Below are 21,409 nucleotides of genomic sequence, written 5' to 3'. Positions count from 1 at the left end.
GTACGTCTTGGTCCAGCCTCCAGTCCCAGGTCATTTGCGCGCGGGCGGGCGGTGAGAGTGACCCCACCAAACAGCCCGCCGCCGCCAGACGTCACTGACACATGTCATTCAAGGCCCACACCCTAGGTAATCAACTTACACCGAGCATCGGCATTCATGCGTAAGTAAACAATGCTGGTTATTGGAGTGGATGTGTCACTTGTACCATCCGGACCTCAGGAGTCGCGAATTTAGAAGACCGTCTCATTCGGGGCGCGATTAGTCAAAGTCACACCTGACGAAGAAACGCCCATACCTTAATTAGTGCCGCTCATGGTGCCTGACTAAGGTATCACGTGTAAGCTAAGATGATGGCGGGTGCGCCGCCCGATAAGATAGTGGACTGAGCAGGGGAATTATCAGGGTCGTCTGCTACCCCCATCCAGAGAGCAGCTCACCATCAAAGAAACAATCGGTTTGAGGGTTAATCTGCTCACTGCATGACGAAGCCGCCTTACGATATTGTTCATTTCATCTGCACGGTCACACCCATTCTCTACGAGGACAGATCAATCAGCCAGCGCGCCTGACCTGAATGACCCCGTAATCCGACGATACCCTCCATCATAGTATACGCCGCCAGATCATGCGCCTCGACATCTAGCTAGCTCGCCATCATGACTTCGAGTCGCCGAGGGCAGTCCCCCCTTACTATATCTCTCCCGCCAGCCGGGAGTTCCAGCCACCTGCCCGAACTCCCCCCAATCGACGCTCTGTTTCTCATAGACTTTGATGTGAAGAAAGGCTACACGATCGCCTGGCAGCAGACTGCGCCAGGTGTCAATGTCGATGGACGAGTCGAATACAAATCTCTTCCTTCGGGGCTACATACTGTCTCGGAGGACCTCATCTACTTTGTGCACGAGGGCGCGCATGCAGGTCTCAGCGCCTTTGTCAATGTGCCCTGTGAAGAGGAAGAGTCGAGGCATGCGCGCATGATTGCCGTTGGAGTGCTGGTGCCCTTGAGTTACGGACGATTGGGACGCGCTTGGAGACATGCACAAGGACTGAAGGATCTGGCCAAGTAAGCACAGCAGCCTCCCCGTGTGACACTCAACCGAGCTTTAGCTAAGTCAGTACAGCGAGTTGGCCAAGGATCGCACCAACACAGAATTGCTCGACACCTACTGGAAATCGAACAAGCTTGACAAAGACGACCCGAAGCCCCCGGCCACATCTGGGGAGACGCCAGTCGTGACACCCGCTGTTACATTCTCCGAACCTAACGAGCAACCCCAGAGGAAGGGTCACTACAGAAACCGCTCAGGCTCAGATAGAACGTCTCTCGCCCCAGCGGAGCACAGGCTATCGCCGTATCACCCAGCCTGGAGACTGACGAGCTTGTTAGACAAGTTTGGGCCGTTGATCTTCCCAATTCACAGAGCCGCGTTGCTAAGGCAGCGCATTCTCATTTCTTGCCATACACCTGTTCAAGAGATCTGCGACTTTGGTGAGCCCCTCACTCTCCGGGCGTTGACCCCTTGACTGACCGACATAGTGTACAATCTGTCCATTCTCTCCAACGTCCCGCTATCTCTCACTAATATCCTCCCCGAGCACTCGCCTACGCAACGATTGAGGCCTCTTTTCACCATTGGCGTGCACGATATCCCTTTCCTGACAGAAGATTATGAAGCTTTGAAACGACGAGGGCAACGTGAGAATGCCATTGACGATGACTTGGACGACGAGACTGGAACTGGCTGGGTAGCCTGCACGACCGACTCTATCCTAGCGATGAAAGACACGCTCTGGGACATGCTCATCACCATGCCCCCCGAACACTCGAGCCACGCCAAGGATAAGGTGTGGCCTACAGTCGAGTGCCCTAAGGGGGTGCCCATTCGCGCCACCCAGCGTGATCTACGTCGCTTCAACACCCTACGTGCCGGCCTCTTCCAGCTCGCCGACACCCCATCGTCCCCCAACGGAGTGCGTGCGTCGACGAGCCACTCCAACCGCTCAGCTTGGCACTTTGACCACGCCGACGACTCGTTCGACAAGGTCATTGAACCACTCAGCTGGGCTGCTCTCGCCTACAACGGCTACATGTGGTGGGCTTCGGCCGGCGAGCAACTCCATTCCGAGGAGCAGGAAGAGACCTCCCGCGACACCGCACTACTCGCCGACCTCACGCCGCACACGCCCACTATGACGATGCCCACGTCTCGCTCAGATCCCACGTACGAGTCACTAGCCTCCCTGGCTGCCCTGCGTCACCAGAAGTCGACGCTGTCCGCTGAGGCGGACGAAGCTCGTGTGGAGCTGGCCATCGTTGCCTATTTTCACCGCCTCACAACGCAGATGCTCTCCGTCATGTCTGACATTATTGAAGACGTGGACGAGGCGTACCCCGACAACGAGCACAACGGCACTCCTACAGAGGAGGGCGACGCGCTCCTCGATGACAGTCATCCGCAGCCCCGTGCTGTCATGGTGGACAGTCGATCAGTCGAAAACATGGGATTGGATGTGTGGAGTGATGCTGATGCGGCGTTTGTCAAGGACTTGATGAGGGTGTATTTCGACCGGCTGGCCAAAGTGGAAGGCAAGGGTGTCGAGGTGTGTGGAGTGCGGGTGTGCTAGATGCATGCTTTATATACAGCCCTCGTGCATACGTCGTCTCTGTTGCGAGGGTAATGTGGTGGTAATAGGCCGTCTACGAGCGAGGTTTATCAGTGTACATACGGCATAGAAAATGTGATCATCAAGCATGGTCATCATTTCCACGAGAATGGAGTAAATATGTACTTGACCAAAATTCCATTACCCTTAAACTCCCAGCCAGCCAGCCACGCACGCATGTCCTCGACAGCGGGGGCTCGCTCAATTCTTTTGCTCTTCCCTAGCAGAAACCACAATGCCATGATGTATCCATCCCAGTGCAAAAGTCCTTTCACTCCGGCGCCGGCCTTTCCTTCTTCAATGCTCATCCTACGACTCATCCTCCGTATCCGTGTTGGTTGCGCTGGTGTCGTCATCCTCTTCCTCACTATCACTGTCTTCTTCCTCAGAGTCGTCGACGGCCTTCTTCTTACGAGGCTTGGGCGCCGCTTGTCCGCCCTTGAGGGCCTGCATCTGGCCAGCGAGAGAATCTGTCGAATGTCAGTCACCATACTACATAGCTCTTCTGGGATTGGCTTACCCTCATCCGGTTCGCTGATCTCGTCGTCGTCGGAAACCTTATTAGCCTTGGCAGCATCTTCCACATGCATCGTGATGTCGACACGGGTGTCGAAACCAACATAGGAGTCGCAAATCAGATGCAAGACGAATGTGTACTGGCCAGCCTGAGGTGGCGCAGCGAACTGGGCTTTCAGGGTCTGCACAGCGAACGTGGGCTTGCCCTGTTCGTCAAACGCCGGCTGGTCAAAGTGTGTAAAGGTGAATGGAGGTACGGCCATTTTGCCCTGCTTGGAGTCGCTCAAGAAAGCGTGCCATTTCGGAGGAGTGTCGCGAGGGTAGTATGGCGCAAACGTCAACGGCGGCAGAACCTTATTCTCCTCGACTGTGATAGGCTTCCCGTCGGGGCCCTTGACTGTCTTTTTGCGACCGGTGATCGCGTCGAGATCATCCTCGGCCGGGTCAACATCCTCGAGGTCCAGTTCGTTGACCTCTGGCACATTTTGAGTGCCTGGAGGAACAACACGGCCCTTCAGGACAAGACTAACCAAGGAGCTGGGAAGGACGCAGCGTTCTCCAGTAACCTTGAAGAATGCTTTCTCGAGGTGCAGTAGGGGAAGTTGGCTGCCAATGTTGAGGACAGTCTTGTACTGGTCGTCTGACAAGAGACCCTTGCCCACGGCCCGTCGCCTACGTTCCGCATCTGGCAATCCCAGAAATTGCTGAACGCTAAAGTGGCTTCGCGAGTCGCCTTCGATGGCGGCGGCGATTTTGTTATCCATGTGCGGTAGTTGCAAGAGCGGCGAAGCGCCAGGCGCAAGAGCCTGGACGATGTACTGATTGGCCTCGAATGACGCGATGATGGGCTTGACATTGCCGTAGGCCAGTGAAATAGCCGAGAAGGCGTCCCGTAGCGCGCGAGCAGTAGGAGCGACCTCGAACTTGGCCTTTGTCAGAGCAGCGTCGTCGAGCTGGATGCGGCCCAGGTATGCCCACAGAAGCGCCAGCGCCTTCCGCCTCGGTCCCTCGGAAAGGTCCTCAAGCGCCTGCTTGTCCTTTGCACTGAAGCCGCAAGCAAAACGAGACTTGGTCGCGTCACTGTCGGCAGAGATCCTAGACTCTATTCTCGACAGGCCCGAGTCTGCCTGATCGCCAGCGAACACCGTCTCGAACTCCCTGCCCGAGCTCAGGCTGTAGATGACATCAGAGAGCTGTGCCTCCTCGCGATATTCACGGAACAGGCGGTTGGCACTCTCCATGAGGACGCCCTCCTTGGACTTGCGCAGTGTGCCGTACCACCACGTGCCTACCAAGTACGGGAGGAGAACACCGAGGAGCATGGCATACACCAAGACGACATATTTGCCGTTGCCGTCTGAGATAATCCAAGTGGGAAGGGCCACTCCAATGCTGTAGCTCTGCTTGCCGTCCGGGTGGCCATACTGAATGTAGTTGTTGCGCACCTCCTCATCCGTGAGAGCTTGGTAGGCCTTGGTGAGTTCGACGTAGTAATCGTTGAGCGTTTCAACGGTTTCGTTCTTGGCAGCATCGGGCCTCACTTTGTCGGGGTGGAACTTGAGCGAAAGGCGCTTGTAGTGCGACTTGATCTGCTTCTCCGTAGCGGACTGAATCGGTCAGAAGGGAGGGACGAGTTGATCTGGAGGGGATGGGTACTCACGTCTGCGATGCCCAAGATGTCATATGGGTTCCAAATCTTGCTGGCCGTGCGCGCGGTTGTCATGATCAGGTACACCATGGCACCCATGATCGCCCAACCCAGCAGGGTTACCAGCGCCCTCGTGACCTTCCTTTGCCTCCTCTTGTGGGCGGAGCGAAGTTTCTGGGCAGCATCGCCATCTTGAGGTTTGTAGTCGGTCTTTATGCGCGGCGCGAGCCTCTCGTCGTCTGTCGATTTTCGCAGCAGCGTATACGTTAATGGCAGGGTCACAAGGCCGGTGACTGTGAGGACGAAGAACGGGAAGAACTGGCCCTATGTGTATGTTAGTTGAGGGGGTGGTTCCGGTTGAATCTAGCTTCTGGGCAACGGCGCGAACCTGTTCATCGTACGAGTAGTCTGAGCTCATGTTTGCGGTAGAGCAGCTCAGTCCTAGCTCGCAATTATATGATGGGAAATCGAGAAAGTTGGTGAGTTGTCAAGATGCGGCAGGGAGAGTCGCCAGAGCCGTTGGAGCAGATCAAAGGTGTCCTGAAAGTCAATCGAGGACATTTGTGATTGGACACGCTAGGAGCCCCGGGACCCACACCCCACCGACGTCAGGGCGCCTTCCAGCTCGCGACACCGTGTCAAAACGCCTCGTCCTGGCATTATAACTGAAGGTCTTCTAATTGATTCCAGTCTCCAGGTTGAACCATTGCCAGGCTAAGATTGCTGCCAGCTCACATGGTTCGCGTGTATCTACTTGTTTCTACGTGCAGTAAAGTCCCATCAATCAACCCCCCTGCGCTACCTTAGCATCGGCGTCGCTATCGTCTTCCTCAAGCACTGTCATCTCTAGCCCCTTTGCGTTCTCCTTTATCAAACCAGTATCCTCAACATCGGTGTCTTCCTCCGTCGTCATACCTGTGCCGTTGTCGTCCACCAGGAGACTCCTCAAATCTTCCTCACTCATAATGTTGTGTAATGTACGGTCTCTGATCCACGGACGAGTCTCTCGTCGTCCTTGCTCCACAAGCCTCTCCTGCTTGAGTCTGTTCGCAATGAACTTAAGTTTTGGGAATGCACTCTGCTTTCCTTCGTGTATCATACGCGCAAGACGTGGCGGGTCGGGATCTGTCAAGAGGTGGATGAAGTCTGAAGGAATCGACTTGGGCCAAATCGTAATCGTACCGCTGAACTGCTGCAACCACAACTGACTCCAGTCCTGGCCCAGAGGACGTGGAAGGAGCTCAGCATGCCGGATGAACTTGAGCCACTTGTTCATGTCGAGCTTCAAATAATGCTCGAAGGCTGACATGATATACCCGCCCCGCCAGCCTCGACCCTTGCGATGGGTGACAGGATGGCCCACAGAGCCCCTGGAAGAGAAGAAGAAGAGGTTGATGTGTGGGTTCACCTGGCTAACAATGGTGAAGTTGACGTTAAAGTGAGTGTTGAGAGCCTTGATCGGGATGTCTGTCCGGAGGCTCCCGTCCTTCCACTTATGGCCAAATGAGTAGGGCACAAGCGTTCCATCGCGAGTCTTCATCATGAGAACGACGGGGTTGAGGATGCCGGGTACAGCGGCTGAAGCCAGCACAGCTGACCAGATAACACAGTCCGGGCTTGTCAGATAGTTACATAGAATCGTTGGCGAATGGGGATCGGCTGGCACGCAGCTGACGTTGAGAATGCGACCCGTGCGTTCGTATGCCTCGCGAAACGTTGTCGACCCTCGAGACCACCAGCTGCAACGGTCCGCCCAGTCTACAGAGTCAAACCGAGCGCCAGTTTTCCACCATCGAGGAAACCACGTTGTGATACCTTCGCCGCAGGCATTGATCTTGAATGCAAGGGCAGGTACTAGCAGTTTGTCGAGTTCCTCGTTCGTTCGGGTTGCGATAAGGGCCGAAACCAAGGCCCCGCCACTGGTCCCTGTAATGATGTCGGGCAGGAGGTCGGCATCTAGGAGTGCTCGGGCTACTCCAATGTGGTAGTAGGCGAAGGCGGCGCCTCCAGACAGGCAGAGCGCAGTGCGGCCAAAATTGGCGTTGACGTGTTTGAAGAGGTCTCTCTTCTCGTCCTGGGTCAGTTGTTTCGTTTTGAGCATGAACTTCAGGCTCTTCTCAGCTACGAAGGTCAGCGTTCCACCTCCCAGGCAAAGGCTCGGAGCGACTTACTCTCGTCCACAAAGTTCTGGACCAGATTCTTCGTGCCGTAGTATGTCTGGCTGTAAAGTCGAGCATTCTCAACGCCAACAAAATTATTCTTGACGCAGGCCTCGATCAAAACTCTAAGCTCATCAACCGTTTTACCACCATCACCCTTCCCCATCTCGAGCCCCTCTGCCTTGGCTCTCATCTTTCGCATCTGCTCCCAGACCTTTCGCACGCTCTTGTGGTCGTAGTAGGCATACGAGTTCTCCTCCTTCCATGCTTGCCGTCCCAAGTAGCCGTCCAACTCCTTCGCAGCGGCTACCCAGTCCTTGTAGTTGGCTGTCCGACGCATATTGCTCCGGAGCTGTTGTCGCTTCCCTCGCCATGTGAAGAAGTGTTCGTAGACCCAAATGTACAACCTTGTTGACAGGTAGGCCAGGCCGAGACCTGCAAGCCAGGCAACGACAAACAAGAGCAACGGCCACTTCAGTACTTGATAAAAGTAGCCCTCTCTTGTTTCATCTTTCGTCCGCGTCCCCAACAGACCTTCGACGGCCCCCTTTGCAGCACCATTCCGCCTCCGCTTGGAACCTCGCTTGTTTTTGTAGATCTTTGAGTTGACAGGGGCCCAGTCGTTCTGGGCGGTAATGAAAGTAGGTGCTATGGCCGGCTGGGCTCCATCGTGTCCAAAGCCGCCTGGTGCGACAGCCCCAACATCCTCCTCGAGTCCGCTACCGGCCTGGCTATTGCGCTTCGTGATGGCCGGGGATGGACTGCGCAGTGACGAGCGCAAGCTCCCAGTCTCGTCTACGGGGCTTTGCAGAGGGTCAGGTGCCTGCAGTGCACGCTCGAATGCGCGAATGTCCTCCTGATCCAAAAATTCAACGTCGACATCGGGCAGAAGAGAGGTGTCGAAAGCCTCGGGCGGGAAGCCGTAGTTCGGGGTGTCGAAGAGACGGAAGGGCTCTTGTTGGAATGACATGGTCGCGATAGTCGAACCGCCTTTGTAGCCCACTAGCTAGAGAGCGCTCATCATTGTCGCCCAAGCGCTCAATCTTTTACACGAAGTCGGTTCGGTTCAAGTTGGGTTTGCGCGGTGGGTGGTTCACGTGTAGAGGGTGATGACGTACGTGGTAGACGGTACATGTATGGCGCTCTTTCGTTGGGGTCGCCGCCGACTGGATTCCATGTCATCCACTACTGCTAAGACTGAGAGATGGAGCTCCATGCAAATGCATCATGCAGCCCTAATCATCTTCGAGGCGGTATAAACTCGAATTGACCAAACGAAATCAGTTATTTGGCAGGCCCAAGCTGATACTTCTTACGCCCTATGGATTTTGGTCTATTCCTACAGCTCTTGCGTCAGGCTGTTCTAGCTTCTGGGTGAGCTCCTGCGAAGGCGCTATCTACTTGGAGAGGTCGTGGCCCCATGGCGGTCTGGTTGAGGTCGCGTAGGACGCCTACGATGGCCTTTGTCATATTCTCCGTAGCTGCTGTCTGAGCCTCTGCACCTACTTATCTTGGTGGCTTCCTCCAAGGCGGCCAAGCCCGTCATGAAAGTGACTGCGTGGCCTTGCGCAACAACAGCTTTCTGACTTGCGGCCTACAGCCCGGCCTCCTGAAGTTCTGGATCGACATGGCCATTGGCTTTAAATAAGATGGCTAGCAATTCCCCGAGTAACGCACTAGATTCGCCGTCATAAGGTCACTGGCCTGCTATGCCCTCAGAGCCTTCCTCTGCTGTCTGCGCCTGCGACAGCATCTCTGACGCTCCTTTTGGGCGGCAACCGAGGGATTGGGCTGCCAATCAAGAGCCTCAACCTGCTACCAAGCTCTTCAGACCTCGCGAGATTTGTGACATACAGTGCTGGCCCGAGGCTTCGTGTCCTTGCCCGGGATGGTTGTTCGTGGGCCAGGCTCGGCGAAACACCTACCTGATGTTGACCCCAATTGAAGGCCTTAGTCTATCAATTCCTCTTGCCGGCGATGAACAACACCAGCGGGCATCTTGCCTTAGCGCTTCGCGTGCCACATGATCGATGATCACAGGAGCCCTTATTGTCTGCACAGATGCGATTATCCAGGGAGGCATCATGGCCCCGAAGTGATGATGTGCCCCGGGCTGTAGGGATGGGGATCGTAGTTAATGAGGGAGCTATTGCGCGACCTTTAACGAATGTACTGTAGAATATTATCCATGTGAGACTACCGGGCAGGATTGCTTCAGGCCCGAGGATAAGTGTCGATATGAGCAAGAAGATATCCTACCCTTTGAAGAACGTCGGAGCCTGGATTTGGTGGATATCGCGTTCGTGAGGTAAACGCAAAGCGCAGCTGATGGTCAGTATAGCATGGCCGGACACTTGTGGGCTGGCCCGCTGGAGGTGAAAAGACTCGCGTGGCTAGCAGTTGGAGCCGGTGAATCAAGGGTTTTGGGACAACCCACGCAAATCTCACGCAAAACAATTCTTTGACAGGAAAGTGTACAATGTCGTAGACATCTATCAATTGTCCTGACAAGAGGATGCTAAAAAGATAGATAGGAAAGTTGATGTACAAAGGAGCGCATCGCTTCAATCACCACGCTTATTTCACGTGAGCAGCAAGAGTCTCGAGAACCTGGGCACGTTAGTCATCTGCTCCGGAAGCCCAGCCAGACTACGCACCTCCAACTCAATCTTCGCCTCAGCAATGTCCTGCTCGCTTCCGCTGCCATTGGCCACCTTCTGAGCCTCGGCAATCTGGTTCCTGATGGCATCGGCGCTGAAGTCCTCGATAGCGTAGCCCTCGGGCGCGTTGATGCTCATAGTCGAGTTGGGCTGGACGGTCGCGAATCCACCAGACACTGCTACCGGTTAGAACTGATCATATGCACCCATCCTGACGTGGACATACGGAAGAACTGCTTGGCGCCTCCGCTCTCCTCGACAACCTCGACCAGACCGGGCTTGAGCTGCTCAATGGAGGGGACGTGGTTGGCGAGGACACCCATCTCGCCGGACTCGGCAGGGATGTTGACCTGAACAACGTTCTTGGACTTGTAGATGGACTGTGTGCGGCAATTAGCTCAGATGGCTCGATTGTTGCGTATCGCCTCAATGGGGTCGCGCAGGACTCGTCTTCGCTTCGCATGTCGGGATCAGTCGCATACCTGGTGGGGGAGGGACAGGCTGAGCTTGATCTATCAATTGATTAGCTGCGTTTCTCCAGTCGCGGCCAGTTCTCGAGGAAGCTTACGTGCTCGGGAACAGCCTCAGCGTAGGTCCTTCGCTGGGCGGGCATGCGCATGGCAGGGGCACGGGCACGGAGAGCCGCGCGGGCGAAGCGGAAGGAGGCGTTCATGGTGGATGGGCGACGGGTGGTGGACGGTCGTGACGATGAAGCTCGAATTGAAGTCGTCTGGCACGATCTTTGCCGACCAGCGAACGGCCATGCGGCTAGCGGGAAAATCCGCTGGGTCACGTGGATATCACGTGCATTGCTCGCACTGGACCGAAGTGCCAACAACATCAACAGCATCAACAGCACCCAGATGCTCAGAAGCTCAATCAAAGTCGCAATTTTTCAGTGACTCTAAAGTCACCTTCGAACGCGCTACACACTGGGCTCGACGTACATCCTTTTGGCCCGCTTCGAAGCTGTCGGGGTTCATGATAGTAGATCGACTTTCTCGCAGCGGGACCTCCTCCTCGGTCGGGAGTCGGGATGTATCAATAAAAGGCCTGCGACAGTGACTGAGGAACATTTTGTCTGCCTGGACCATGCCGAACACCGGTCACAACACGGACAGTCATACCAAGTACTGCCTTTCGCCTGCCCTTGCGTGCATTCCCTCGCCACTTCTTTCCTGTACGGAGGACTTGTGCCACCCATGGAGAGGCCTCTCGAAGATGCACCACCCCGTGATAACATTGCAGCATCCAGCTAATCACCGCATACGCGTTATCTCGAGGAGTGCGCAGTCCTCGGTGCCCACCCTTCGGACTTGCCAACTACTGTACTGAGATTGATCATCATTTGTCCAGGGAAAGTGATCGTCTAGATCATCTGATGGTGCTGGCAGAACGTCAGCAAATCACCACTCACCAACGCATCGTCTTTGGACCATCTCCACGGGGTTAGCAGAGCGCTAACTGATAGTCTGGCAAGTCGCGTAGCTGGATACAGGTCGAAGATCTTCGCGATATACGTAGTACACTGCGAGGTGAAGTGATCAACACCAACGGCGTGGAAATGTCAACCAGTGAGGGCAATTAACAGGCCACCCTAGACCCTGGCCATGAGATCTGATACAAGGTGCGGCCTGGACCGCCTGGTTGTGATGAGGGTCTATGAGGATGCATGAGGCGGAATACCTGTTAGCTCTAACTAATTATTAGCCTCTGTCGTTTTGCATAAACGCTGGATCGCATTGAAGAGCGGTGAGATTCTACTATGTACGGATACTGTGTTGCTACGACTCGTCTGGGGGCTCTGCTCCGCCCTTTACCCGTGCGAAATGCATCATAAGGTACATGGAACCGCTGCGTAAGACAACCTTGAAGAGCAAGTAATCACGATAATATTGAAGAGCAATTAGAAATAAAACCTTGAGTGCCAGCGCGTAAGATGCTCTTGGTATACGACACCTCAATCAGCCCGCCTACAGCCTGCGCTGTGGATAAAGTCGTCCAGATGGCAATGGACTTGTGGGAGCACTCGTGCATTCTTGTTCCCCTCCTGGTGGGTTTGCAACCATCACGCTGAGGCTTGGTGTGATTGATGAGATTACTACATGTGCTCGTTCTCCTCTGTTGTGATATCCCGCACGTTGTGTCACCAAAAGTGACCTGCATTCACCAGGGCGCGGGCAGCCTCCATCTTTCTCGACCTTTGATGGGTTCTGGATGTTATCCCGTCGACACAGTTTCAACGCTCTAACCGGTATCACATGTACGATGCGCTCATCCTTGCTTCTTGCGTGAAACAGAGCTGTTCATGTCCACGAGCAACATGTGCCTCGCGCCGCCGTGTTTGCCGTGCCAGCACACCCCGAATCCATTTTACCTCATCGTACAGCATGGTCGATTGAAACAATGCGGGGTCTATGCGATTGTCAACATTGAGGGGGTTGGTTACGGGGTCGGCATTGTATCGTCAGGGTCTACGGATACTACGTGTCGACATGCAGGACTCTTGCTCGCTTGGTAGCTTTGTGGGCGACGTCAAGCTGTCTTGGCGGCGCATGATTTGAGACAAAGTGCCATCCATGGGATAGACACGCTGTACCGTATCTCGTGGTCGCGCCCGGTAATTGATTGAAGCATCGCCGACGATGGACATTCCAATTCTAGGTTCCGTCTGTCGCCGCGAGCACAGGTGCCGGAGAGTTGACCTGTACGTAGTGAATAAAGCCGATGTAGCTGAAACTGGGAAAGTGACAGGATTCGTGGATTCAATGTTGCTGACGATAAAAGCAGCGCCCCTTGGGCAGGCATTTGATAGACGCAATGGTAGCCGTCAACGAGCTTCATGCATGAATATCGTCACTATCATCAGGTGCACAGCTTTGCCAAGGCGGAGAATACGTCGGTTTGGCGAACCATTCAGAGTCGCTGCATCGATGGCACCTTGGCTCAAGAGCTCTTGTTTGTGTTGATAATTCCCAAACCAACAAGCTGTTGTTGACGCCGGGACCTTCACGCTTTAGGGTAGGTACTATTGCTATTGACGCGTCGAGTTTTGCTGACTACCTTAGTAGGTGGTATAATTTTAGCTTGCGACAATAATAAGATGCCTGCTGAAAGATAGCAGTGTTCTGTTGCTGGCCTGCACTTCACATGTTTCCCCAAGCCGACCAGATTGACGGCAACACCACAATTCCGCTCCATCTGTGTCTGTGTCCAGTCTCCAGGGACGCCTGTGCCATGTGACAATTATAATACTAATCGCCAAGTACGTACGCCCTTCTTAGATATGAGGGGTTTGTCTGCCACAAATGGTCATTGGGATGCACTTCAACTTCGTGGAGGCTGCAGCCAGCCAGCATGTGGGGGTATTTTCATTGTCACTTTCACTACTACGGAGTAGTACGGAGTAGATTCTCTTCAACTTCAGTCGATCAACAAGGCCAAAGTATAGCATCAAGCGCAACTCGGCAGACGCGTTTGTTCGAAAGCAACGCACCTACGAACTTTGTGATGATGATTCAGTGTTCATGAGTCGCGAGGATCGACGCGGGTGGGCTTATTAGGTGACGGTCTTCATTTGACTGTCAATTTCGATGTTGTTTCCTGCAGGAGACGCCAAGGACTCAGGGAGGACTCAAGTCGTCGGTGCACAGTGCAGGGCCGCATCGGCCGCTAATTAGCGGAGACAGTCAGGCGTTTTGGCGGCTTTGAATGGCATTTCTGCCAAGAAGGGTCTGCTGACGGGTAAGACGCACAGTGCCATTCAAAGTCTTCCTGGCTGCACACAGTGTCCTGACCTCCAGTATTGTTATTAGCGGCATGCACGTTTCCCGAATCTGTTTCGCGAGTCTCGGAAGCGCGAGAAAAATCATCAAGAAGTGGTCTGACCAATGAGGGCGGCCTGAATGCAAAGAAACGCCCCATCCGCCTTGGTGACGACGAAACAGTGACGGCGAAGCCTTCAGGACAGGCAACGCGGTGCCAAGCCTAGACCAGCCCATTCATTGCCCCAGCGGCCACAGGCCAGCCGCCAGCGGCCTCCACAATGCGCCTTTTGTGGTTGTTGCTCATGAACTCGAGCAAGGCATCTTGGGCCAGTTGAAGCTTTTTTTCTTCTCCTCTGTACAAAAGTGGATTAGTTCAGCGAGAATGGAAGGTACGTACTCCCCTCAAAGCACCACCTTGACCTGCAGAATTATCCACCTGGTACCTTCGCCCAGCCCTGCCCTGTCTGTGTCTGCACTTGCACTCGCGACCGCTCGGCTCCCCAGTTTTGGACGTGTATAACCACCGGCCCTCATCTCCTCCTCTTCTCACCCTTTTCGCGTACTCATTCTTAATTACTGTTCTGTCAACGTCTTTTTCTATCATCGGGTCAGTTGCTGCAAAGCAAGGCGAGTTCTGCTCGTCTGGGTCATCGCACCCACTGACTTTATCCGTCCGTTCCATCACCTTGTCGGTCGCAGTGCTGCCCTGCGCTTGTTGGCGGAGTTGCGAGCCTTTTGACACCGTTATTTTAAGGTGCTTTTCGCAGCGAGACAAAGGGTACCCATCAGCAAGGCCATTTAACAGAACGTGCCTTGGTGACTCGGTTTCGCCACTCCAGTCGGCTACCCAGTCACTCCGGGACCGCATTGCACGTCATCAACGCCAAGCGCTCTGCCTCACGACCTCCACGCATTCCGCGGCACAGCAGATCGCCCTTCCTTGGACACTGGGACCTGCGCCAGCGCCCGCTTTCAACGCCAGATTTGAGACCCTAATTAAAGCACTGCCCTTTCTGCGACTCAAGGTCACATCATCAAACATTGTCGACGGCAACCAGCATTTACACTCTCCCTCCGACACCTGTCTCACCCCTATTAACCTAATATCACCTTTCGAACAACCATTTCAGGCCACGACAATGCTGGCCTCAGAGTTATAGCAAAAGAGTCCCCACGGGACGACAACGCTGTGATACTATAATCGCGACGCCGACCTAGGCAAACACCTCTTTCAAAACAACCGAACATACGGATACGCCGGCCGAAGGCAAATCCTTCTACTCAATTTCTATACATTCCCTCCAGGCATCTCAATATGGTTGGCCTCTCCTCGATATCGTGGCGCCTGCCTGCCTGGGCTACGTCTAGTACCGATGAGGTCGAGGACGTGGACGAGCCTCCTGAACCAGAATGTTCGCGGACTAGTCCCCAACAATTTCGAAGAGCACCTGTGCAGCAACCCAGCGACAAAACATCGCTTTTGACGAAAGCTATCATGGGTTTTCCAGAGCACGAAGTCCACGACGAATACCGCGCGATCCCCGACTTGAATCGTCGACGTTCCATGGCAAGCAATGTCAGCATTGCCTCAACTGCCGACTTGACGAGTGACACAGGCCTCACCAGCCCCGCTCGCACCAATACGCCTAGTCCACCTCCACCCAGCATCGTCGTATCGCAACTGCGCACAGGACCTGTCCCGACGAAACGTATCTCATTCGTCGGCCACGGCAACACGGCGCAGACGAAACAAGGAGCTTGCCTGCCTTCCAACACCAGCTCGAATGATGAAGCTCCTCGAAAGCGGTCCATTCAGTTTGCTTGCAATGCGAGGCCGACCACATCAGAGCGTCCCGCGCCGGCAAGGGTACCATCAGCCCAAGAGGCCCCTCGTCGACCTTGCATCAAATTCGCCTGCCAAGCGAAGCCCACTTCGCAAACCACACTGGCTCGCAAGGCAACACCTCCTCCCTCGCCGCAAGCCCGCAAATCCCGGTCCCCTTCGACTCCTCGCAAGTCGTCCGTCACGTCAGCCGGCATGGCCACGCCCAGGCCGTCCAGCAGCCATCGCAAGTCTTCCAGCGGAACCAAGACGTCACGCCCGAAGTTTATCAATGCCAAGCCCGTTGAATTGGCAGATGATGGCTCGCACTTTCACGAATTCGCTTGTGAGAAGACTCGCGATGACGATTGGATCCGACATGATACCTCTGGTGCCAAGTGCAAGCTCACGATCAATGACACTTTAACCAAGGAGAACCACATCCGCCTTATCGCCAAGGAGGCCGAGGAAGAAGACGATCTGGAAGCTGGCAGCGCTGATGACGCCTCCGGCAGCCAAGGCGAGGACGAGGACGACTCGGGCGAGGAGAATGAAGACGATGGGGACGATGACGCTTCTGACGTTGACTCCGAATCCGACGAGGACGATCTTGCAGAGGAGGAAGATGATTTCGATCTGTCTGAGGGCTATCACACCGATGAGGAGACGGGATTTGCCTCGTCCGACGACTCTGACGCGGAGGAGGATGGTAACATGGTCATGTGGACACTGAGCAAGAGTCCGGCCATTCGGCCTACACCTCCCATTGCTCTCGCTAGACGTCCCTCACTGCAGGATCACCCGTCTGATTCTTCCACTACGACTGGCAGCCCGCGCACCCGCCGTTCAAAGAGGCAGCGTATCAAGCCCCAGCAGCCCACCGTCGACCTCCCCGACAGCACCGACTTCGTATGTGGTACTCTCGACGAAGATCGTCCCCTCGAGGAGGCGTATTTGTCTTGCATGGCTGCGCGTCGCAACGAAAAGCTTCGCGTCATTCCCCAGGACATTGACCCAAGCTTCCCGGCCTCTGATCCTGAGGATGAGGACGAGGACTTGTACAACCCTGTGCACCACGACAGCGATGATGAGGAGTTTCTCCCTGGCGCGATGGAAGATATCCACCACGATCAAGACCGTTCCCGCCGCCCCCGCAAGAGCGGTGCCGCATCACCCAGAAAATGCCATACTCCTCCACCTAAGCGTCACGTCTCGCCGGCTCCCAAAGCCCGAGGCAGATCCCCCAAACTTCTGTTCGACGCACATTCACCACGGCGCATGCGCTCCCCTGCTCCTAAGGCGATGACCACACCCCAAGGATCCCCGCGTCTGGGCAATCATGTCAAGTTCAACCTTGCCGCCCGCCCCGGGTTAACGACCACCAAATCATTGCCCCGGCCTGGCGCTGGGTTTGGGAAGCAATTCCGCAACCACCCCAAACTTGCACAGGACGACGACATTCATGTTCGAGGAGCACTCGACATTGTCAAAGGCCTCGAGGGAAAGCGTCAGCGCCGCAAGGAGAAGTTTTACCAGAAATATTGCAACCGAGCCCGTCGTGGGCAAATTCCCGAGCGCAAACCGCAGAAGCCAGGCCATGGCGCGGAGCGTATGAAAGAACTTGGTCTGCTCATGGCTGGCAAGAAAGACCAAGGCAATTATGTGCTTTCTATTTAATTTCCTTTTGTCCAGCAAGGTTCCGGCGTTGGACCGAGATTCACAGCATGAATCGGCGCACAGGACAATTTGATGACTGCTGGATTTTTATCATTGTATATACCGGTGGCAGCTCATTTTACATATCGGATTATGTCACGGACCACCCGCAGTGGTGGCCGTCAGGTGCCAGTCAGCATTCGCTTGGATACCCCGGGAATATGGGATCCCTACAGGCGTTCACTTTACGATCAATCACTAGAGTTTTAGGGATACCAAATAGACCGATGATGACTCTGTACCACCTACATTAACTTGTGTCAGTGAATAAGTGAGCCCCATGGTCGGGCAAGCACGGCAGCCGCCTATCTGCCTTTTGTGATTGTCTGCGAAGACTATTAGTAAAGTGCCTTCACATGCAATTGTGTGGAACTTGGTGTTGGTCCTCAGCGTTCATGCTGTCTCGTGTGTTGAGGTGGTCGATCTTGTCAGTTGTGGATGCCCCATTTGTAAGGCACCCACCGAAGGTCGGGCCAGCTTTCGAGATGATCGCTAAGTAACCCTCCCGCATCCCACCTCGTGCCTAGCAACAAGAACCACCACAACGCTTTACAACGAACCACTGTGACGCAGCACATCAAATCGACATTCTATACGAGCACGCCGCCGTCATGTGGATTGTCAACTGGTGTAGGCACCACCCCAAGCCGACGGGCTGCATCGCGGGAAACGATGACGGACTGACATGGATCTGATAGTCTACGATGTTCTCTCCTCGCTTGGCCTGCTGAACAAGCATGCTAAGCTCCTCTTCCTCGGTCTCGACAACGCTGGCAAGACGACGCTACTACACATGCTCAAGGTGCGCTCCCGGGAAACCCTGCCGGGGTGTTGTTGGGGTAGACTCGCGTACTGACCTCGGACTACCAGAACGACCGTGTCGCCATTCTCCAGCCTACTCTCCACCCGAGTCGGTCCAGCCGCCGTCGAATCGATAGAGAACGACCATGCTGACTTTCGTTTAGCATCCGAGGAGCTCGCCATCGGCAATGTCCGCTTCACCACCTTTGACCTGGGAGGTCACCAGCAGGGTACGTCGTGATCAGCAACCAAAAGCGGTTAAGCAACGCAACTAAGCAAATACAGCCCGTCGTATCTGGCGTGATTACTTTCCCGAAGTCAACGGTGTCGTCTTCTTGATCGACGCCAAGGACCACGAGCGCTTCGCGGAAGCAAAGGCAGAACTCGACGCGCTCCTTTCGATGGAAGAGCTGGCAAAGGTCCCCTTTGTCATCCTGGGCAACAAGATTGACCACCCTGATGCGGTGTCCGAAGATATCCTCAGGCACGAGCTGGGGCTGTATCAAACAACAGGCAAAGGCAAGGTGCCTCTGGAGGGGATCAGGCCCTTGGAGGTCTTCATGTGCTCCGTAGTCATGAGGCAGGGCTACGGCGAGGCCATTAGATGGCTGTCACAATACGTTTAATCTGAGTTGTAGACGGAATCAGAACGATGGAGCGCCGTAGGCGGTTGGTAGGCGAACGGACGACATGATACTCAGGCAACGTTTAGGTGCAATTCATTACTCTACATTCTTGCTAAGACACTTGTCAGTGAATCTCAATGTGACAAATGTAACTGTTTTAATTCAGCTTGTAGAAAACTTTCGTTGGCGGCAGCACACGGCTGCTCGAAACAAACATTGTGGGAGAACGAATGTCGAATATTGGCTGTCACGTTCGCGTCCCGTTCATCCAAGACGACGATTTACCGCCTCTCCACAACTTTGTTTTGCTCTTCACTATACGGACCACGCATTAAACAACGTCTTTGCCATCGATGGTTATGAACTTGCAACTCTGCGATACATCATGCCGCCCTTGGCCCATCCTAGTAGTCACTGGCAAGTCCCCCGTCCTAATGCTCGTGCACGCAATCAACGGGGAAAAAGCCTTAAAAACAAATGCAATCTTCCAATGCCTTCAATAGCCCTTTCAAGCTATTTAAGAGTCACGCCTCTCGCGCAAAGCAAGCTACTGCTCTGTGGGTTGGTTCCGTGCAGTGACAGAAGCCCCTTTTTTCTTCTGGGCTGCCGGGGCAGGGGAGTGGACTCCAGTTCCCCTTCGCCGAACTGCCAGGAGTCAGGACTGCATCACTAAGTGCTGACTCACGAAGCTCATGCCCTCGCGACTTCTATCTTTCTCGAAGAGAGCAGAAGAGAGCAAAATATAGGCTAGTTGCCTCCAAAGTGTGAAAGGGAAGTGACTTGGACTGGGCAGGTTTGATATCTACAGCTGCAATTGCAAAGCATGTCACCTTATCAATCGGTCATGTGTTTTATCTCAACGGCCTCGCCCTTTGGAGCACTACAATACTGCCAGTTCACCAAGTCTCAATAATGTAAAGGTTGAGAGCTAGGCTATTCAAACTCTTCGCTCCATTGTCGTCTGAAGTCGCGCGTCTCACGGCTGGGAAAGCCGGCTCCACGTATGACCTGCTCGGCCTGTTGATGTGAAAACAAAGTGAAGTAGAAATTTATAGAATCTACATCACATAAATAGGGTGGTCCCATTGCATTCCCTTTCATACCTTACCTTACCTTACCTCTACATCGCCCACGTGAATAGTTTGCGGCCACACACACCAAAAGCGCGCACACCACGCCATTTTCTCCTCCGCGAGTGCAAACTTCAGAGCCAACAGTCTACAGGCCAGAAGTGAGTTTCGAAATGCTGCCATTTGAGATTTTACTGACTGTCGTGGTAGACTCGAATCCTCGACAAGGCGGATTGACGAGGCCCGTCCCAGTGACGAGCTTCCAAAATCTCAACGACCTTCGAGGAGAGCTCGGGTAGGTACTCAAAACTTGACGCTGTCTGTTACGTATATGTGCTGATTAGCCACATGCAGGGCATATTGTATTTCCCTTTTGGCCTGTTTGATACGCCAAGATGGCGCCCCAAGACAATAAGGGGGAAACTGTGGACTCCAGAAGCTTGTTTTTCTCAGCAGAGGAGTTGCTGGAGATGGTAGCACAATTCAGAGACAACAAGTCCAATGCCCAGTTGGGATCCAGCACCGCCGGCAACCAAGACCAACAACCCATCGTCGCCCGGGAGCCCGCCAGCTTCCGTCCCACCAGTACGCCATGGCCAGATCCTCCGAAGCAGGATGCTAGCCAGTTGACAATTCAAGTCTGGAACAACATCGTCGACAAGTTTGACCAGTTGTCTCCTCAGATGACCATAGCCGACAAGATCGAGTGGGCAAAGTACCTCCATGTTGCTCCATTGACACATCCGTCGGAGAAGCCCGCCTACCTTAGGACATGAGAGCGCACCCACTACTGGCCAAGCACAATCCGAGCGAGTCTTTTGCTCGGATACATATTCTCGAAGCTCAGTACGGCAGAGATAGGATTTTGGCCTCCCAGACTACACTGAAGGAGCTGATGGACAACCATGGGTGGAACTACCGGGAGGAGCCGATGCCCAGTTCTGAGATCCGTGAAGCTGCCCGAGGCTTACTGGCGAGTCGTGGCTATCAGATACCCAGTGAGGTTTTGATGGAGGTATCATGGCCTGAGAACCGAGCAGGGAATGCGGACATCGTATCTGCCGCTACGGATTCTACCGCCTCGGAACAGGCCCCTCTGTCCGACGGCAAGCGTCCGTACAGCGAAGCAGGAGATGAGTCTGGATCTCAGAATGCCAAGAAGCAGAGGACGGAGGAGGTCCAAACAGGGATTGCCATTCGAGATGATGACACGCAAGACAACACGCAAGAGCCGAATACTCCAGGTTCGTCGACCCCTGGAGAAGCCCAGCTCAAGACCACAAGCCAGGCAGTCGTTGGTACCCAGGCTGGACATGAGAGTCTGACGGCGGCCATGGTCGCAGTAACGGAAGCCATCAAGTCAGCTGGAGAGGCCCAGACGGCAGCCATTGGTCATCGGACAAAGACCATCCTGGGTGCTCTGGAAGCCCTACCCAAGACAGCAGCTGTAGAGGCTCAGACGGCTGCTTTGATAGAGGCTCAGACGGCTCATTCGGCTGCCATGCTGGGGGCTCTGGACAAGATCTCCAAGCAGATGGCAGAGATCCATGCGGTGCTGAAGGACCGGGCTAGCTCAAGCCGATACCCGTCCCAGGATCCGATGCACGAGGATTGGAGGAACACGGTCAAGCGGGAATCTTCAGCCCCAGGCTACCTAGGCCAGCAAACGCTGCCTCGTGCAGGCAGCCTTCCGTCTCTCTTGAATCAGGGTCATACCTTCGGCGGCATCCCTCCGGTCCCTACCTTCCCCGTCCGCAACCCGGGTCAGATGGACCAGCACACAGGGGCTTATCGTCACCCGACTCCAACCCATCAGAGCTCGCACTTGCTCCGACAGTCGACGGCGCTTCAGTTTGTACAGCAACCGGGCCAGGACCGCCAGCCGGGGCCACACCAACGGGCGGCCTATCCTCAGCACCCTGAGCAGTATCAACAGCCGGAGAGGAACCGGGAGCAGTGA

At 54.6% G+C, this 21,409-nt stretch overlaps 7 protein-coding genes across 7 annotated transcripts; 4 read left to right on the top strand and 3 right to left on the bottom strand.

Annotated features, from left to right (window-relative positions):
- The first annotated feature begins 252 nt into the window (after positions 1 to 252).
- On the top strand, positions 253 to 2,734 carry F5Z01DRAFT_702744 (uncharacterized protein). Its single transcript, XM_046266421.1, has 3 exons — positions 253 to 1,063; positions 1,122 to 1,489; positions 1,538 to 2,734. The coding sequence occupies exons 1-3, from the start codon at positions 657 to 659 to the stop codon at positions 2,623 to 2,625; spliced, it is 1,863 nt and encodes a 620-aa protein (XP_046121033.1). The 5' UTR covers positions 253 to 656; the 3' UTR covers positions 2,626 to 2,734.
- A 3-nt stretch (positions 2,735 to 2,737) lies between these two features.
- Positions 2,738 to 5,388, bottom strand: F5Z01DRAFT_647730 (Sec63 Brl domain-containing protein). Its single transcript, XM_046263003.1, has 4 exons — positions 5,217 to 5,388; positions 4,841 to 5,152; positions 3,185 to 4,787; positions 2,738 to 3,134 (listed from the first exon to the last, which is right to left on the bottom strand). The coding sequence occupies exons 1-4, from the start codon at positions 5,244 to 5,246 to the stop codon at positions 2,974 to 2,976; spliced, it is 2,106 nt and encodes a 701-aa protein (XP_046121032.1). The 5' UTR covers positions 5,247 to 5,388; the 3' UTR covers positions 2,738 to 2,973.
- Positions 5,389 to 5,413: 25 nt separating this feature from the next.
- On the bottom strand, positions 5,414 to 8,198 carry F5Z01DRAFT_647726 (acyl transferase/acyl hydrolase/lysophospholipase). Its single transcript, XM_046263002.1, has 2 exons — positions 7,000 to 8,198; positions 5,414 to 6,949 (listed from the first exon to the last, which is right to left on the bottom strand). Exons 1-2 carry the CDS (start codon positions 7,955 to 7,957, stop codon positions 5,613 to 5,615), a joined length of 2,295 nt encoding a protein of 764 aa, XP_046121031.1. The 5' UTR covers positions 7,958 to 8,198; the 3' UTR covers positions 5,414 to 5,612.
- A 1,366-nt stretch (positions 8,199 to 9,564) lies between these two features.
- On the bottom strand, positions 9,565 to 10,320 carry F5Z01DRAFT_671553 (F1F0 ATP synthase delta chain mitochondrial precursor; the record flags this gene model as incomplete). The annotated part of the gene is made up of 5 exons (XM_046264713.1): positions 9,565 to 9,597; positions 9,645 to 9,823; positions 9,874 to 10,027; positions 10,130 to 10,159; positions 10,216 to 10,320. 5 exons carry the CDS (start codon positions 10,318 to 10,320, stop codon positions 9,565 to 9,567), a joined length of 501 nt encoding a protein of 166 aa, XP_046121030.1.
- Positions 10,321 to 14,729: 4,409 nt separating this feature from the next.
- F5Z01DRAFT_633876 (uncharacterized protein) lies at positions 14,730 to 16,913 on the top strand (the record flags this gene model as incomplete). The annotated part of the gene is made up of 1 exon (XM_046261997.1): positions 14,730 to 16,913. One exon carries the CDS (start codon positions 14,730 to 14,732, stop codon positions 16,911 to 16,913), a length of 2,184 nt encoding a protein of 727 aa, XP_046121029.1.
- A 533-nt stretch (positions 16,914 to 17,446) lies between these two features.
- F5Z01DRAFT_647716 (ADP-ribosylation factor family-domain-containing protein) lies at positions 17,447 to 18,495 on the top strand. The gene is made up of 5 exons (XM_046263001.1): positions 17,447 to 17,582; positions 17,651 to 17,754; positions 17,823 to 17,862; positions 17,918 to 17,983; positions 18,039 to 18,495. Exons 1-5 carry the CDS (start codon positions 17,564 to 17,566, stop codon positions 18,377 to 18,379), a joined length of 570 nt encoding a protein of 189 aa, XP_046121028.1. The 5' UTR covers positions 17,447 to 17,563; the 3' UTR covers positions 18,380 to 18,495.
- A 1,349-nt stretch (positions 18,496 to 19,844) lies between these two features.
- F5Z01DRAFT_633874 (uncharacterized protein) lies at positions 19,845 to 21,409 on the top strand (the record flags this gene model as incomplete). Its single annotated transcript, XM_046261996.1, has 2 exons — positions 19,845 to 20,174; positions 20,219 to 21,409. 2 exons carry the CDS (start codon positions 19,845 to 19,847, stop codon positions 21,407 to 21,409), a joined length of 1,521 nt encoding a protein of 506 aa, XP_046121027.1.

Source organism: Emericellopsis atlantica (genome assembly GCF_019669845.1).
Source record: "Emericellopsis atlantica unplaced genomic scaffold F5Z01scaffold_5, whole genome shotgun sequence".
Lineage (NCBI taxonomy): Eukaryota > Fungi > Ascomycota > Sordariomycetes > Hypocreales > Bionectriaceae > Emericellopsis > Emericellopsis atlantica.
This window is presented reverse-complemented; position numbering and strand designations above follow the sequence as displayed.

Excerpts from the sequence above, each read along its gene's own strand:
- F5Z01DRAFT_702744 (XM_046266421.1), top strand. The coding sequence starts at position 657 with ATGACTTCGAGTCGCCGAGGGCAGTCCCCCCTTACTATATCTCTCCCG. Across the intron at positions 1,064-1,121 it reads GGACTGAAGGATCTGGCCAA|CGAGTTGGCCAAGGATCGCA; the intron begins GTAAGCACAGCA and ends AAGTCAGTACAG. Across the intron at positions 1,490-1,537 it reads TCAAGAGATCTGCGACTTTG|TGTACAATCTGTCCATTCTC; the intron begins GTGAGCCCCTCA and ends TGACCGACATAG.
- F5Z01DRAFT_647730 (XM_046263003.1), bottom strand. The coding sequence starts at position 5,246 with ATGAGCTCAGACTACTCGTACGATGAACAG. Across the intron at positions 4,788-4,840 it reads ACATCTTGGGCATCGCAGAC|TCCGCTACGGAGAAGCAGAT; the intron begins GTGAGTACCCAT and ends TGACCGATTCAG. Across the intron at positions 3,135-3,184 it reads GATCAGCGAACCGGATGAGG|ATTCTCTCGCTGGCCAGATG; the intron begins GTAAGCCAATCC and ends GACATTCGACAG.
- F5Z01DRAFT_647726 (XM_046263002.1), bottom strand. The coding sequence starts at position 7,957 with ATGTCATTCCAACAAGAGCCCTTCCGTCTCTTCGACACCCCGAACTAC. Across the intron at positions 6,950-6,999 it reads CCAGAACTTTGTGGACGAGA|CTGAGAAGAGCCTGAAGTTC; the intron begins GTAAGTCGCTCC and ends TGACCTTCGTAG.
- F5Z01DRAFT_647716 (XM_046263001.1), top strand. Across the intron at positions 17,863-17,917 it reads CCAGCCTACTCTCCACCCGA|CATCCGAGGAGCTCGCCATC; the intron begins GTCGGTCCAGCC and ends ACTTTCGTTTAG. Across the intron at positions 17,984-18,038 it reads CCTGGGAGGTCACCAGCAGG|CCCGTCGTATCTGGCGTGAT; the intron begins GTACGTCGTGAT and ends AAGCAAATACAG.